Source organism: Delphinapterus leucas, chromosome 8 (assembly GCF_059928025.1).
Source record: "Delphinapterus leucas isolate spDelLeu-1000000601 "Yukka" chromosome 8, BTC_Dleu_Yukka2, whole genome shotgun sequence".
In the NCBI taxonomy this organism is placed as follows: Eukaryota; Metazoa; Chordata; class Mammalia; order Artiodactyla; family Monodontidae; genus Delphinapterus; species Delphinapterus leucas.
This window is the reverse complement of record NC_143136.1, coordinates 81,819,981-81,834,338: the sequence shown is the minus strand read 5'-3', so window position 1 is coordinate 81,834,338 and position 14,358 is coordinate 81,819,981. Positions and strand designations below refer to the sequence as shown.

At 36.8% G+C, this 14,358-nt stretch overlaps 1 protein-coding gene across 14 annotated transcripts in view; it reads left to right on the top strand.

Annotated features, from left to right (window-relative positions):
• The window catches only part of MBD5 (methyl-CpG binding domain protein 5), a 413,679-nt gene that overhangs the window by 367,718 nt on the left and 31,603 nt on the right, over nt 1-14,358 (top strand). For 13 of the 14 annotated variants that reach the window (XM_089916847.1, XM_089916845.1, XM_089916843.1 and 10 more), the window contains 3 exons: nt 2,397-3,422; nt 5,047-5,255; nt 8,759-9,967. In XM_089916847.1, the coding sequence (XP_089772973.1) occupies nt 2,397-3,422; nt 5,047-5,255; nt 8,759-9,967 (2,444 nt within the window). The remainder of the gene's footprint in view (nt 1-2,396; nt 3,423-5,046; nt 5,256-8,758; nt 9,968-14,358) is intronic. The other variant, XM_089916851.1, reaches the window with a different exon arrangement.

Sequence of the window (14,358 nt, the reverse complement as noted above, 5' to 3'; positions counted from 1 at the left end):
AGTAAATAAGAGTTTTTATTAGCTTGTTTAAAAAGATGGATTCCAAACGCAAATAAGGCACATACCTATTTAACGGAAATAGCAGAAAGATTTAAGAAGCAATGAAATGTTTAAGGTGTTGATTGTTTTATTACAAATCTGAATTAATATTTAAAGAATTGTATACCATATGCCTACTTCAGCATTTTGTCTCCTTTAAATGAAACAGAGCTTAAAAAAAAAAAAAAGACCACAACAGCTAGGAAAAATTGCAAAGTCATGCTATAGAGATATATATGTTGGATATGCTGATTTATACTTACTACTATTACCATGTCATCACAACTAACTGCCGCTACTAATGTCAATAATAATGATGACAATGATAACTCCTTTTATTTGTATACTTTTACACATTGCAAGCCTTGCCACTTAACCTATTTTTGAGTCTCACAACGATCATGCCAATGAGTTTCCTTAGGAAAAATTCAAAGGTAGGAAAGTTTCATATGCAGGAAGATGTCCATTCGTGTGTTATATATAATGATGAAAAAATCAAAATATAAATGCCAAACTTTATTGGATCAATAAATATGATCAATCCATATGCTACATGGTTAAAAATATTAGTATGGAGTTTTTATGTCAGAAAGGAAAAATTATTGTGTTAGTCTGTTAGGAGGAAACAAGAATAATATATAGTTATATTTGTACTACTATTACAACTATGGACTCATTTCTGTGTATTTGAACAAGGCCTCAATGGTAACGTGGTCAAATATAAAGTTTGTTATCATGACATATAGCACAGCAGTAAAGTGTTTGAATTATTTTAGATTTTCAGTAACACTGGTATTGTTCATAATAACATATACATGTTTAATATTTTAATAAATTAAGTGTATGTGCTTATAATATTTGCCAAATGCATGTATTAAATGAAACAATGCATTTCTTTAGGGTAAGACATTTTTCAGAAAAATGATTGTAGGTTCCTTCAACAGAATGTGATTCTCACCCTCCCCACCCCACCCCTTGTGCATCTGGATCACCAGGGGTGATTTCAAAGAATACTACTGCCCAGGCTGTGCCGCAAGAGACGAGTTTTCAACTGGTCTTGGATAGGGTCCAGACATTGGTTTGTTTGTTTGTTTTTAAGTTCTCTAGGTAATTATTTTGTGTAGCTTGGATTGATAACAACTAAAACAATTATAATACACAACTGAAATTTTATTATTAAGTTCCCTGAATTTAATATACATTACTTTAGTATACTTTAAAATATACATCTTTAGCATACATAAGACTTTCAAGGTTAAGAATGCTATTTGGAAAAAAAAAAAAAAGAATGCTATTTGGGTGAAGACTGGTCTGATTTAAGGAATCATGAGTATAAAGTATCTTTATGCTATTAGGATGACAAAGATTTAAAAATAATGATAAAACACAGTGTTGGTGAGAAAAATGAGTGCTGCCTACATTGTTTATAGAAATATAAATTGAATATATATTGATCATCTTCACTGGAGGCAGTCTGACAATGTCTATCCAGAGCTTTAAAAATATGTAAACGCTTTGTCCCTGGAATTCCACTTTTAAGAATTGTCCCTTAGAAAATAATTGAGCATATTGGCAAAGATGAGTTAATGTTTATCATAGTGTTGCTTGAAATAGTAGAAGATTGTAAACAATCGAAATATCCACAACAATGGATTGAATAAATTATGTATATCCATACATGATACTAGTAAAATGGATCTATAGTTAACATGGAAGGATATTCACAATATATTGATAAATGAAAAAAAGTTACAGAACAATACGATTCCATTTTTGTTAAAAAATATATGTAACATGTATATATATGTCTGCATATGTATATACATATAGGTGGGAAAAGCCCAGAAAACTATACACTAAAATATTAATAGTTATCTACATAGGTACTTTTTATTTTCTGTTTTGTATTCTCATGCATATTCTATTTGGGGGGTTTTTTTCCACTAAAAGAAAGTGCTGGTATTATAAATATAGAACAAAAACTTTTTTTTAATGTAAAAATATATTTTGAAAAATGAAGCATTGTTACTTTTATCTACCCAATTGAATGGACTACAACACAACTTCCTCCATTTTCACCTTGTCTGGTTGTGAAAGACAAAATATTTGATAGTTAGAAACAGGTATTGCTTAAAGTACTAAGCTTCTTCAATATATTCATGTTCAAAGTAAGTCAAGAAGTATGAAGTCAAACTAGTTTCATTAACATGTCAAATCATCTCTAATTACAGTTTATCTGACTAGAATCTACAGAGGACATGTAAAATATTATTTGAAATGTATCTTGATGTATTTTTATAGAGTTGTCTTCCTTAACATCCATAATTAATAAGTGGGTTTTTTTCCCTTTATTTTAGGCGGTTCAGGACCATCATCCTCCATAGCCATAGCTGGCACCAACCACCCTGCCATCACAAAGACAACATCTGTCCTTCAAGACGGCGTCATAGTCACCACCGCAGCTGGAAACCCACTGCAGAGTCAGCTGCCCATTGGGAGTGATTTTCCTTTTGTTGGCCAGGAGCACGCACTTCATTTTCCATCCAACAGCACTTCAAACAACCATCTTCCACACCCCTTGAACCCCAGCCTCCTCAGTTCTCTACCTATCTCTTTGCCAGTGAATCAACAGCATCTCCTAAACCAGAATCTATTAAATATCCTCCAGCCTTCAGCAGGAGAAGGCAAGTCTGAGATCAACCTCCACCCTTTAGGTTTTCTCAACCCGAATGTAAACGCTGCTTTAGCTTTTCTCTCCAGTGACATGGATGGGCAGGTATTGCAGCCTGTTCACTTTCAACTCTTAGCAGCCCTGCTTCAGAACCAAGCCCACGCAGCTGCCATGCTTCCCCTGCCATCTTTCAATCTGACCATCTCAGATCTTTTGCAACAGCAAAATACCCCTTTACCCTCATTAACACAGATGACAGCCCCACCAGACCATTTGCCAAGCAATCAGTCAGAGAACAGCCGAGCTGAGACCCTTTTAACCAGCCCCCTGGGGAACCCTTTACCAAGCTTTGCAGGCAGTGACACTACTTTTAACCCCCTGTTCCTCCCAGCTGTCACTGGGGCCTCAGGATTAATGGCCTTGAATCCCCAGCTGTTGGGAGGTGTCCTGAACTCGGCATCGGCCAACACCGCTAATCATCCAGAGGTTTCCATAGCAACTTCTTCCCAGGCAACCACTACCACAACCACTACATCATCAGCAGTGGCAGCACTGACTGTCTCAACACTTGGTGGGACAGCAGTGGTGTCAATGGCAGAAACATTGCTGAATATATCTAATAATGCTGGGAATACACCTGGTCCAGCTAAACTGAACAGTAACTCTGTGGTGCCACAGCTACTTAACCCTCTACTGGGGACAGGTCTGCTTGGTAAGTTAAATTTTTTCACAAATTTTTACAAAAGAAACGTTTTTCTAATTCATTTTCTCCTTTTTAAAAAAAACTCCATTTTGTCACACTATTTTTAAAAATGTTTTTGTTATGTCACAGCTTGCTTAAGGAACTAAATATAATAACACCCACACACAACCATAGTTATACAAACATGAAAATGACTTCTTCCTTTTCCCCTATTCTAGCAGTACTAAATATCATTTTAATCTGCTTTCTCTTCTAATTCTGATGCCACCTAAACCTAACCTACCCATCATTGTCTTAAGCCAAGTAGAGTCTTATTTTTCAAATAATTAAAGCACAGGTGCACCTTAAAAATAACATTTATTTGAATTTTAGTTGGTGTGGCATCACAGGGCTAGTATGAGCAGCTGCACTGTGGATGAAAACGGTTTGAGGAAGTGTTTTTCCATGGGATCCCTAAATAAACAAAACTAAATGCTTATCCAGCAAAAGAAGAAGCAAGGCATAATAACATTCAAAGTTAAAGTTTGCCCAAGTTCAAGGAAACAGAAGGCCCCAATAGCTACTGCTAGGTTTTCTCAAACAGTATTATTCTTTAGAACTCTGTGGCTTAAAAACAAAATCCTTTATGTAGATTATCTTATCTCAAAAAATTTAGAAAATAATGTCAAGTATGTTCAGCTGTTTGATGTGAGTAATTGTAATATAAAGTATAGAGATGATGTCCATAAAGTCTGGAAACATAGGCAAATATACATGATGTTGTCAAGGGTATCTTCAGTATCTTAAAAAAATATGTTTCCAGATTTCATGGACACCTTTACAAAAAACTTTAATTAGTTCTATTTGGCAGTCAAATCAATGTAGTTAAGTAACCTACAAAGCATTACAGATTTACAGATTTCAAGCTATAGGGCAATTTCTATGACGTTATCCTCAAAATAATTTCAGTGTAATTTCAAAACAAGTTAATTTTGAATTTTGAATATAAATGTAGTTATTAACTAATCCTATCTGATTATATAATATTTATTTTTAATGACTGTGACAATGAATCCTTTTGTATTATTAGCTTTCTTTACAATTTTAGTTTTAGGTAACCAAAATACAAAATACATATTTTGTATAAAAAATACACATTAAAACAAAACAAAATACATCTTTCTAGACCAAATCTGATTTTATTTGATGGTATTTATTGATGACTGTGGCTTGAGAACTAAATTTTGTAAACAGGCCTGATGAGACCCACTTGTTTTAACTATCTTGTCAAATACTTATGCTTGCTACAGCAGTTAGGACTAATTTTAACTTTTAATTGTAGTTGCTCTAACAAAAATGGTTTCAAGGAATTCTATAACACTGAAAATCAATATATAAGGATTGGCTAGTGGATAGACCAAAGACTTAACTTGTCTCTCCATGATACAAAATCAAAACACTAATTGTGAAAGATGAAATTAAATAATAAAACTACTCTTTCCTTACCACTTAGTAAGACTTTGAGGAGAAAAAGAAAAAAGAATTACCATGTAAGTCTAGTTTTTAGTTTTTGTTTTAGGAATCCTCAACAAAGATAGGCATAGGACCTCCAAAGAATCACATTGACTTATATTTTATGTTTTTCAAACTATAGGTGACATGTCCTCAATAAACAGTACTTTGAATAACCATCAACTGACTCATCTACAGTCGCTGTTAAACAACAATCAGATGTTTCCTCCAAATCAGCAACAGCAGCAGATTCTTCAGGGGTACCAGAATCTCCAGGCTTTTCAAGGACAGTCCACAATTCCTTGCCCAGCTAACAATAACCCCATGGCTTGTCTGTTTCAGAACTTTCAGGTACTCTACTTCCCTGGGTTACTTTAGTAGAAAACAATATTTACTATTTGTTTTACTTAATTGGGGGGGAAGAGACGAAAGAAGGTAGTTATGTACCTTTTCACCTTTACTTACTATTATTTCTCAATAATGAATATTGTTAAACATTCCAGTTTTTTGTGTGAAGCATTTTATTTTGTCTGAAGCATATCACTGGTCCTTTTGGAGCTGTTAGTAAAAACTGATCATGTTACCCTGTTAAACACTTTTGTGGTTTCCCGTCGTTCCCATGATTAAAATCCACATCCTTAACATGCTTACCCTGCCTCACTCTCCAGCCCCAGCTCTCACCACTCTCTCCCTGGCTTCAGCCACATGGTCTTCTTTTAGTTCTACAAACTGAATAAATTCATGGTAGATTGAGGAGCTGGATGGAAAGAGTAACACTAAATAAATACATGAAAAAAATATAGAAGATTTTAAAATAATCTTGGGGTAGAGAAGCCTCATTCAGCAAGACACAAAACCAAGAAGTCAAAAAGGAAAGAGGTAACAGAATTGAATACATAAAACTTTAAAATCTGTATGACCAAAGGTATTCTAAACAAAGTTCAAGACAGGTGGCAACCTGGCAGAAAATACTTGCATAATAATAGCAAATAATTGCCATTCATAATATTTTTAAAGCCCCTACAAATTAGGAAGAAAAAAGATAATTGATTTGAAAAATGAGCAATAGAAATGAACAGACAATTCAGAGAAAATTAAATAATAATTAGTAATAAACATGAAAAGAATAATCAGAGTTATATAAATTACAACATTACTATGTTCATCAGATTGATGATATCCCTTGCTGACAGAGGCATGGGAAAATGGATTCTTTCAGATATATGTTTGTCTGATTGTATGCTGATATAGTCCTTTTGGAGGGTAATTTGATAGTTCAGCAGTTTAAAAAAAAATATATATATATACATATACATATACATATATACACACACCTCCTTTGACCCAGAAGTTCAACTTCTATGTATCTATTTTAGAGAAATCTTCAAATGTGAACAAAAGGGCACAGTCTAGAATGTTCATTACAACTTGATTTGTGGCGTCAAAAATTAGAAACCACTTAAGCAACCATCAGGAGGAAAATAGTAAAATATGTTATGCTATATCCATCTATCTAGTAGTTTACAAGATTAGATAGATTTATATAATCTGATATAGAAGATCCACAAGATTACAGAGCTCCAATACTGTAGTATTATAGAACAGTACTAAAATATAATACCATTTATGTGAAAGAAAGAAAGAAGGCAGGAAGAAAGGAAGGAATGGAAGAAAGAAGGGAGACTAGATATACACCTACACACCTTAAGGTGTTAAACACAAGTCTGCAAGGATGCACTAGAACATTGATTACTTCTGAGAAAGAAATGGCATCAGAGTGGCATGCAAAAGTACAGATTTGGGTGGGGAAGTGATGAAAGCTCTTCTCTTTTCTGACAATGAGAAAATGTTCATATATATCTTATATAATAAAAGAATTTAGAAGGAAAGAGGACGTGCTCAACCATGTCACTGAGTAAATAGGTAGATAAAGCCTGAAGGGACTCCATTAGATTTAGCAGTAAGAGCATCACCAGTGACTTGGTGGAATGCAGTTTTGCTGGAGTTGTGGGAGCAGGAACCAGACTGCAATGAATGTAAGGATGAGAAAAGAAAGAGTATGGATTACTCTTTCAAAAACTTTCAAAAACTTAACTATGAAGAACATACGAGAAACAAGGTAGTGCCCCAAGGCGGGTGTAGATTGAATGCAAACTTGTAAAATATGGAAGCCACGCACATAGGTGAATGCTAAAGGAAAGAGGCCAAAAAAAGTGGAAGAGATTGAACATAAAGAAGAAAAGGGGTAACAGATAAGGCAAGATCCCTGAGGAGAGGCTTGGGATCAAGAACGTGAATGGAGGACGACTCTCAGAGAGTAGAAGGGGCTCCTCTTACACTGGGAAGCAGGACAGGATCAGGGACACATATACTGCAGAGAAGTGTGTGCTGCCAGAAGGCAGGGAATAGCAGAGTATAAGAATTATGAGAATTCTTAACCTGTGAACTTCATTATCTCTAAGTAAGGTCATTTCCTAAGAATACTGTGGGATATGGTATAGCAGCTGGCTTGAGGAAGTGGATAAATACCTGAATAGTTGTGAGAGGGAGTGATACCTAACCAGAGAATCATAGGATTGATGGGAACGTAAGCCCCCAGCTGTGGTTGGAAGCCATAAGTTCCTGTGGATAGATACTCAGCATCCTCACTGTACATATAGATATATAAGGTAGAGAGTTAAATTGATCCAAGATTGGGATTTTATCTGATAGGTGTAGACAAGGGGAGAATGGCATGAGAGTAGTTATGTGCTGATAGATCCCAGGTTCTGGTTTAGTAGGAAAGGATATAAAGACAGGAAGGGAGTGATCACTGTGGGGGAAAAATCCAAAGTATCAAGGGTGTATAGCAGCAATTCTTAGCTGAGGTTGGTGAAATTGGAATAACCTGTGGACTTTTTCAAATTGCACTCATCATTCCTGTCCTGAGTATTGATATTCTTCCCTGGCGGGCATTCCCTCCCTTCACCTCTTCCCAATTAAGCATCACCTCTGTAGCGAGCCATTGTCACTGTTGGCAGCATGGGGGTGTCCCTCAGGCAGTGGCCTGGTAAGGTTCAAGAGTAGGCATTACTACCCTATTTAAAGACTTCAAAAATTTAGTGTCATATCAGAAATAGTTTATTGTTAAGAAAGGGGTATATGTATTTTGTTTTGTTTTATCTTATATTGTATTTCACTTAGATCAGTAGAAATATCAGTGAGTTAGAAATCATTTTTAAATCTGCTTTCCTTTTTAATTTGAGCAGTGCTGGTGACAGATTTGTTTCTCTCTTTGAATTCCAAGTTGCAAAACCTGTAATGACACTGAAAACATGGAGTCATCACCTGGCAACATTTTGGTTTTGTTGTTGTTTTTTTTTTGTGGTACGCGGGCCTCTCACTGTTGTGGCCTCTCCCGTTGCGGAGCACAGGCGCAGGCCCAGCGGCCATGGCTCACGGGCCCAGCCTCTCCGCGGCATGTGGGATCCTCCCGGACCGGGGCACGAACCCATGTCCCCTGCTTCGGCAGGCGGACTCTCAACCACTGCGCCACCAGGGAAGCCCACCTGGAAACATTTTGTATCCAACCACCTCAACTTTAGTTTTCCTAGAGAATGTTTAGTAATGATGATTTTTTAAAAAAACCTGTTACATGTTTTAATCAAAGAAACTGTACCCAAATATAATCAAGACATAAGCCTTTCTATACAGAGTGACTTTTAATTTCATTTTTGAGTCTTGTTCTTTCTTTATATTGCCTTCCTTGTTATATTTGTTTGTCTTCTGGTAAATCTTAAAATTATGGTCTTTCTCTTTAAGGACTTGAATATTTTTTTCTCTCTCTCTCACTTCTTCCTGTCTATTTCTTTAAGGTGAGAATGCAGGAAGATGCAGCTCTCCTAAACAAAAGAATAAGCACTCAGCCGGGGCTCACAGCACTTCCCGAAAATCCAAACACTACACTTCCACCTTTCCAAGATACATCTTGTGAGTTGCAATCGCGGATTGACCCATCTCTTGGTCAACAGGTGAAGGATGGCCTCATTGTGGGTGGCCAAGGTGATGCTTCCATAGATGCTATTTACAAAGCAGTTGTTGATGCAGCCAGCAAAGGAATGCAGGTTGTCATCACCACTGCAGTCAACAGTACGACTCAGATCAGCCCCATTCCAGCTCTGAGTGCCATGAGTGCCTTCACTGCTTCAGTTGGTGACCCATTAAGTCTCCCCAGTGCTGTCAGTGCGGTCATTCATGGACGAAACATGGGCAGTGTTGATCATGATGGTAGGCTGAGAAGTGTAAGAGGGGCTCGGCTGCCCAGCAATCTGGACCATGGGAAAAACTCAAACGAAGGAGATGGGTTTGAATATTTCAAGTCGGCAAGTTGCCACACATCTAAAAAACAGTGGGATGGGGAGCAAAGCCCTGGAGGGGAGCGAAACAGGTGGAAGTGTGAGGAATTTTTAGATCATCCAGGCCATGTCCACAATAGTCCTTGTCACGAAAGACTCAACAATGTCTCTACACTGCCATTTCTGCCTGGGGAACAGCACCCAATACTGTTACCATCAAGAAACTGTCAAGGGGATAAAATTCTGGAGGAAAATTTCAGGTATAATAACTACAAAAGAACTATGATGAGTTTTAAGGAGAGACTAGAGAACACTGTGGAAAGATGTACACACATCAATGGGAACAGACCTCGACAGAGTCGGGGCTTTGGAGAGCTGCTGAGCACCACAAAGCAAGACCTGGTCCTAGAGGAGCAATCTCCGAGCTCCTCAAATAGTTTGGAAAGTTCTCTGGTCAAAGACTACATCCATTACAATGGAGACTTTAATGCCAAAAGCATTAACGGGTGTGTACCTAGCCCTTCAGACGCTAAAAGCATTAGTAGTGAAGATGACCTAAGGAATCCAGACTCCCCCTCTTCAAATGAATTGATACATTATAGGCCAAGGACGTTCAACGTTGGCGACTTGGTCTGGGGCCAAATCAAAGGACTGACTTCCTGGCCTGGAAAATTAGTAAGAGAAGACGACGTTCACAGTTCTTGTCAACAAAGCCCCGAGGAAGGGAAGGTATACCAATCTTTATCCATTGTCAAATACTAACCTTTGTTCAGATATCAATTATTATTTTTTGTTATCATCACTTTGGATTCTTCATGACTCATTGAGGTCTCACAAACTTCTGGAGCATAAAATGAAGAGGGGATGGTTGTAGTCACCAAAATGTCGTATCGTCAAGGGGTGAGTTGTGAAGCATTTGTAGATCCCACTAGGGCTCAGGGTGGCTCTAACCCAGGAACCAGATTTCCAGAATTTTGTTAACTTTGCCTTCCTTCCTTGCATGTACCTAATTCTTCATTCATACACAGAGAATGAAGGCAAGTGGCAATGATGGGAGAAAAAAAAATATGGTGGTTGCTGGAAACCAACAGTGTGGCAGAGGTAGGGGTCCTCCCAGGCAGCAGGAAGTGCCAGGGGACTGCATCTCTCCCGTATGCTGACATGTGACACATAGAGCTGGCGAGAGGGTAAAATTGGGGTGGAGTTGCAGCCATTTCTGGAAGCAGCAGGTAACATCTGAGTTCAGAATGGAGTCTCCTTTCAGGAAACGTTCTGGGTCTTTATAACATATGGAAATGTTTAACCCCATAGTCTGGTTCTACTTAACACAATCTGATCACATAAATTCAATGAAAACTTCTCCATGAAACTACCATTCAACTTAGAAGAAATTAGTAGGGGTCTTCTGAGCTTCTTTTTCCCCCTCACAATTGGTAGAATTGACTCACTAGGCAAGAAATATGCAGAATGTTTAAAGTAGATAGAAAAATTTATATCCGAGCAGGAGGAGATAATAATGTACATTCCCCACGTATGATGAAGAAACATGTAATTTTTCATCTCCTTAGGAAATAAAAATTCCTCTTACAGGTATATATTATTCTCTTAAAGAGTATATTGTATAAAGCTCTTTCAACTCTGCTCAAACCTCCACTGGCATTTAGGTTTCATGGCAAAGGAAACCAAAAGCATTCTTGCCAGCACAATAAAAGGATTGTCCTTCTCCAAATGACCAGGAGGTCCTTTAACCCGTTGCTTATAATGCCTAATATATACTTGTCAGGATACACTCTGGGCATAATGTTTCTACCTTTGATAAGAAAATGAATTCCATACTCCTATTCACAAAACATTTTATTCTTTAATCTCTCTGAGACCAGACAATCATTCTTTAGGTTGATAAACCTAAATATTTTTGACAGTTTATTCAAAATATAATTAGAAACAGCAAAACTGGGCTTTTATGATATAAACGGACCTGCTACACATACAAGATGTAGACATTAAACTGTTTTATAATCTCTGTGCAAATGAAACCAAGTCTTTTTTGCGTGCCATTTTACCAAAAAAAAGCTTAACTAAGGAAAAGATTATGGCCTCACTTTCCTGGAAACATTCTTCCTGTCCTAAATGACTTGTCTAAATATCTTTTTATGTCCTCAGGAGAATAAAGGCATGTACTTTCAACACATTTCACATTAAACAGTGGTCCAAATCTTCTGCTTAGTCTGTGTTAGCAAATCCCTGAGGTTTGAGTTCCTCACTGATGTTTAAGGAGATGCACTTAAAAAAAAAGAAATCATTATCTAAGAGTCCAAGAAACATTTATTTTACTTTATTTAAATACTCGACTGATTTTCAGTCACTATAAAAGTGGTTCAAAAATCCAGATTCTTCTTCTTTATTATAGACAATAGGTGGATTCCTAATAGAGAGCATAAAATTGTTTCTGTAAATTCAAATATCCCCCCTCCCATTGGCTGACATTGTAATTTTGCATTCTCAAAACTTTGATATCAAAATCTTGATATCAAGATACACTAAAAATACTTCCAATAAATCAGAAAAAGTAATTGAAAGCAAACATTTAGAGGTGAAAAACTGAAAATTTATAATAAAATATTAATGATAACACATGAAATATTTATCTGTCATCAAAAATCAAGGTATAACAGCCTTAAAAGCTCTAGGGCACTTAACATTTAAAAAAAACCTCTGGTCTTTTCAGGACCTACCTCACTTTTGCACATAAAAAAACAAAGTGCTATTTCACAAACCCTTTTTCCCCCTATAGTTCACCAAACAAAGGAAAGGCTTCCTCATAGCTTATTTAATGATGCCCAGCTAGCCAAACCCTGTTCTCAGTTGATAATACCAAGAAAGGTGAAATTTCAAACACAGATCTCTCTGACTTCAAGCCAGATGTCCTCTGCCTCATGTCTTGGTGATCCTGGTCTACCTAGAAAAGACTAAACTATGGTTAATATCTGTGTAAGACAAAGTATGATCTATTTGAAAAGATCTCCTATAAAACATGTTTTACAGTAAAATTGGTTTAAAATTGTGAACCAATTATAATGTAAATTTTATTTACATAGAACTCCTTAGTCCTCACAATATTGGATAAAGTCTTCTGCGTTTATAACTAGACTTCTGCTTTTAGAAAGGTAAGCAGGGTATTAGGTTTCCTTCCATATACTGCCTGACATTTTAATGAAGACAAGAGAGGAAGACAGAGACTGACTTCATAAACTATTTGTTTATTATAGTAAAATCTTATTAATTCTGTCTTGCTGATGTGGAATGTGGGACCATTTCCCCCAGTATGTGCCTCTGTAGTATCTCAGAAGAAAAGGTTCGCTAAACAGTTTGCTTACACATGATTATTTAAAACCTTCTTAGCCTCTCAGATTTTCATATTAGTATTTCTGTGTCCACCCAAGTATGTAACTTAATCCAAGATCCTGTCAGATCCCACCAGATAAAATCTGTGTTAACTCAAGTTTTAGAATAGATTTATTATCTTACCTCCTCCCATCCCTCACATCTCACAAACTTATCATTTGTTTTCTGTTACAATCTTTGTTCTCAGCAAGTCACTTCAAATCCTTTTCGGAAGCAGGCAAAGTAGAAAAAATAATAATAATTAATGAACACAATTGCAGGTTACTAGTTCAGAGCAAGCCAGGCCCCTCTCTTGTTTTCAGGTTGCAGGAGTGGTCTCTGGACTGAGAGGTCAGGGCTGTGATTGGAGCAGGCGCTGAGATCTCCAAGTTGTCCATAACCTGATACTTTAGCCAACTGTTTGTCATGATAGTAAATGACTTGGTCAGCTTAGAAAGACATTTTTAATCTTCCGTGGGGTGTTAAATGTAGCAGAATTACTAATAATGCATTAGAAATGTCCTGCAATTTCTGAGATTCCTTTCTAGGAGGTATGATTTCTACATATCAAATACTGTGTGAACACAGTCCTCAGAGAACTAGAGAGAAAGCCAGATGTGGCAAAAAGAGGCCTGGGCTTCGGGCATTCTTGTGTGGGCTTAAACTCACCTCTGCCAGTTACCTAAATGGTCCTGAATAGGTATATTAATCTCCAGAGCTGAAATCTCCTCACTGCTCAAGTGGGAATATTAATTCCTACTCAGAATGATGTTTAAGAATTAAATGCATTACCGTAAATAGAAGGTACACAAAAGAGGCTCAGTAAAAGTTAGCCTCCTCCTCTCTGTTGTCTATATTAAACAACCTTATGTATATGTGCTGCTGAAGCAAGCCCTGTATTAAACAGCCTTAGGAATTTGGATTCCACCATTATAGAACTGTGGTCATTTGACCTTCATTATTGTTTACCTATGCATTATCTGTGTAAAAAGGACTTACTAACCAGGCTGGGGGTGAAAGGGTAATAATAACATATTTAATGAATGAAATAGTTTATAACTATTTTTTCCGAACCTCAGGACGTTGCATACAAATTGTCATATCTGATTATAAATTACTATTAGCTGTTCATTTTAAGCAGGAGTTCTACTTGGAAGCATTTTAAAGCACTTAGTTTGTTGAGTGAATTTGAAAGCCCCCCTCTCCTCAATGTTTCTAAACACTATAAACTCAGACTTTCTTCCTCTACCTTCCTACCCCACAAAACACTCAACAATAATTAGTAGAGATTTTTAAGTCTGTGTAAAGTTGCACTGAATCACCCCTATATAATACTGTCCCAATATTGAAGTTATGTGACAGCACCGAAGGACGTTATGTGCCTTATATAATACCATTCAGGAAGTGGTATCTCCTTACTAATTCATTTTTTCCTTTGACTATCAGTTTGTAACGAAGTACATTCTAGAAGATATTTATACTTTTTCTAAAGAAGTGGTACCAGCTTCTATCTGAGCCATGAACCCTTTATAGTTTCAGATTTAGTGGCCAAGAATAAGACCTCAGTGTTTAGTCATGGCTGGAGAAATGTACTGCCAGATCTTGGCACAGTATTAAGGAATTCTTGGAAAGGAAAATGGCTTCCACTGGCATTATACCTATACACTATGATGTACAAACATTTTAAGCCTGTGCAACTATGGGGGGTAGTGGTTATCTTTATGTATTTATTTCAA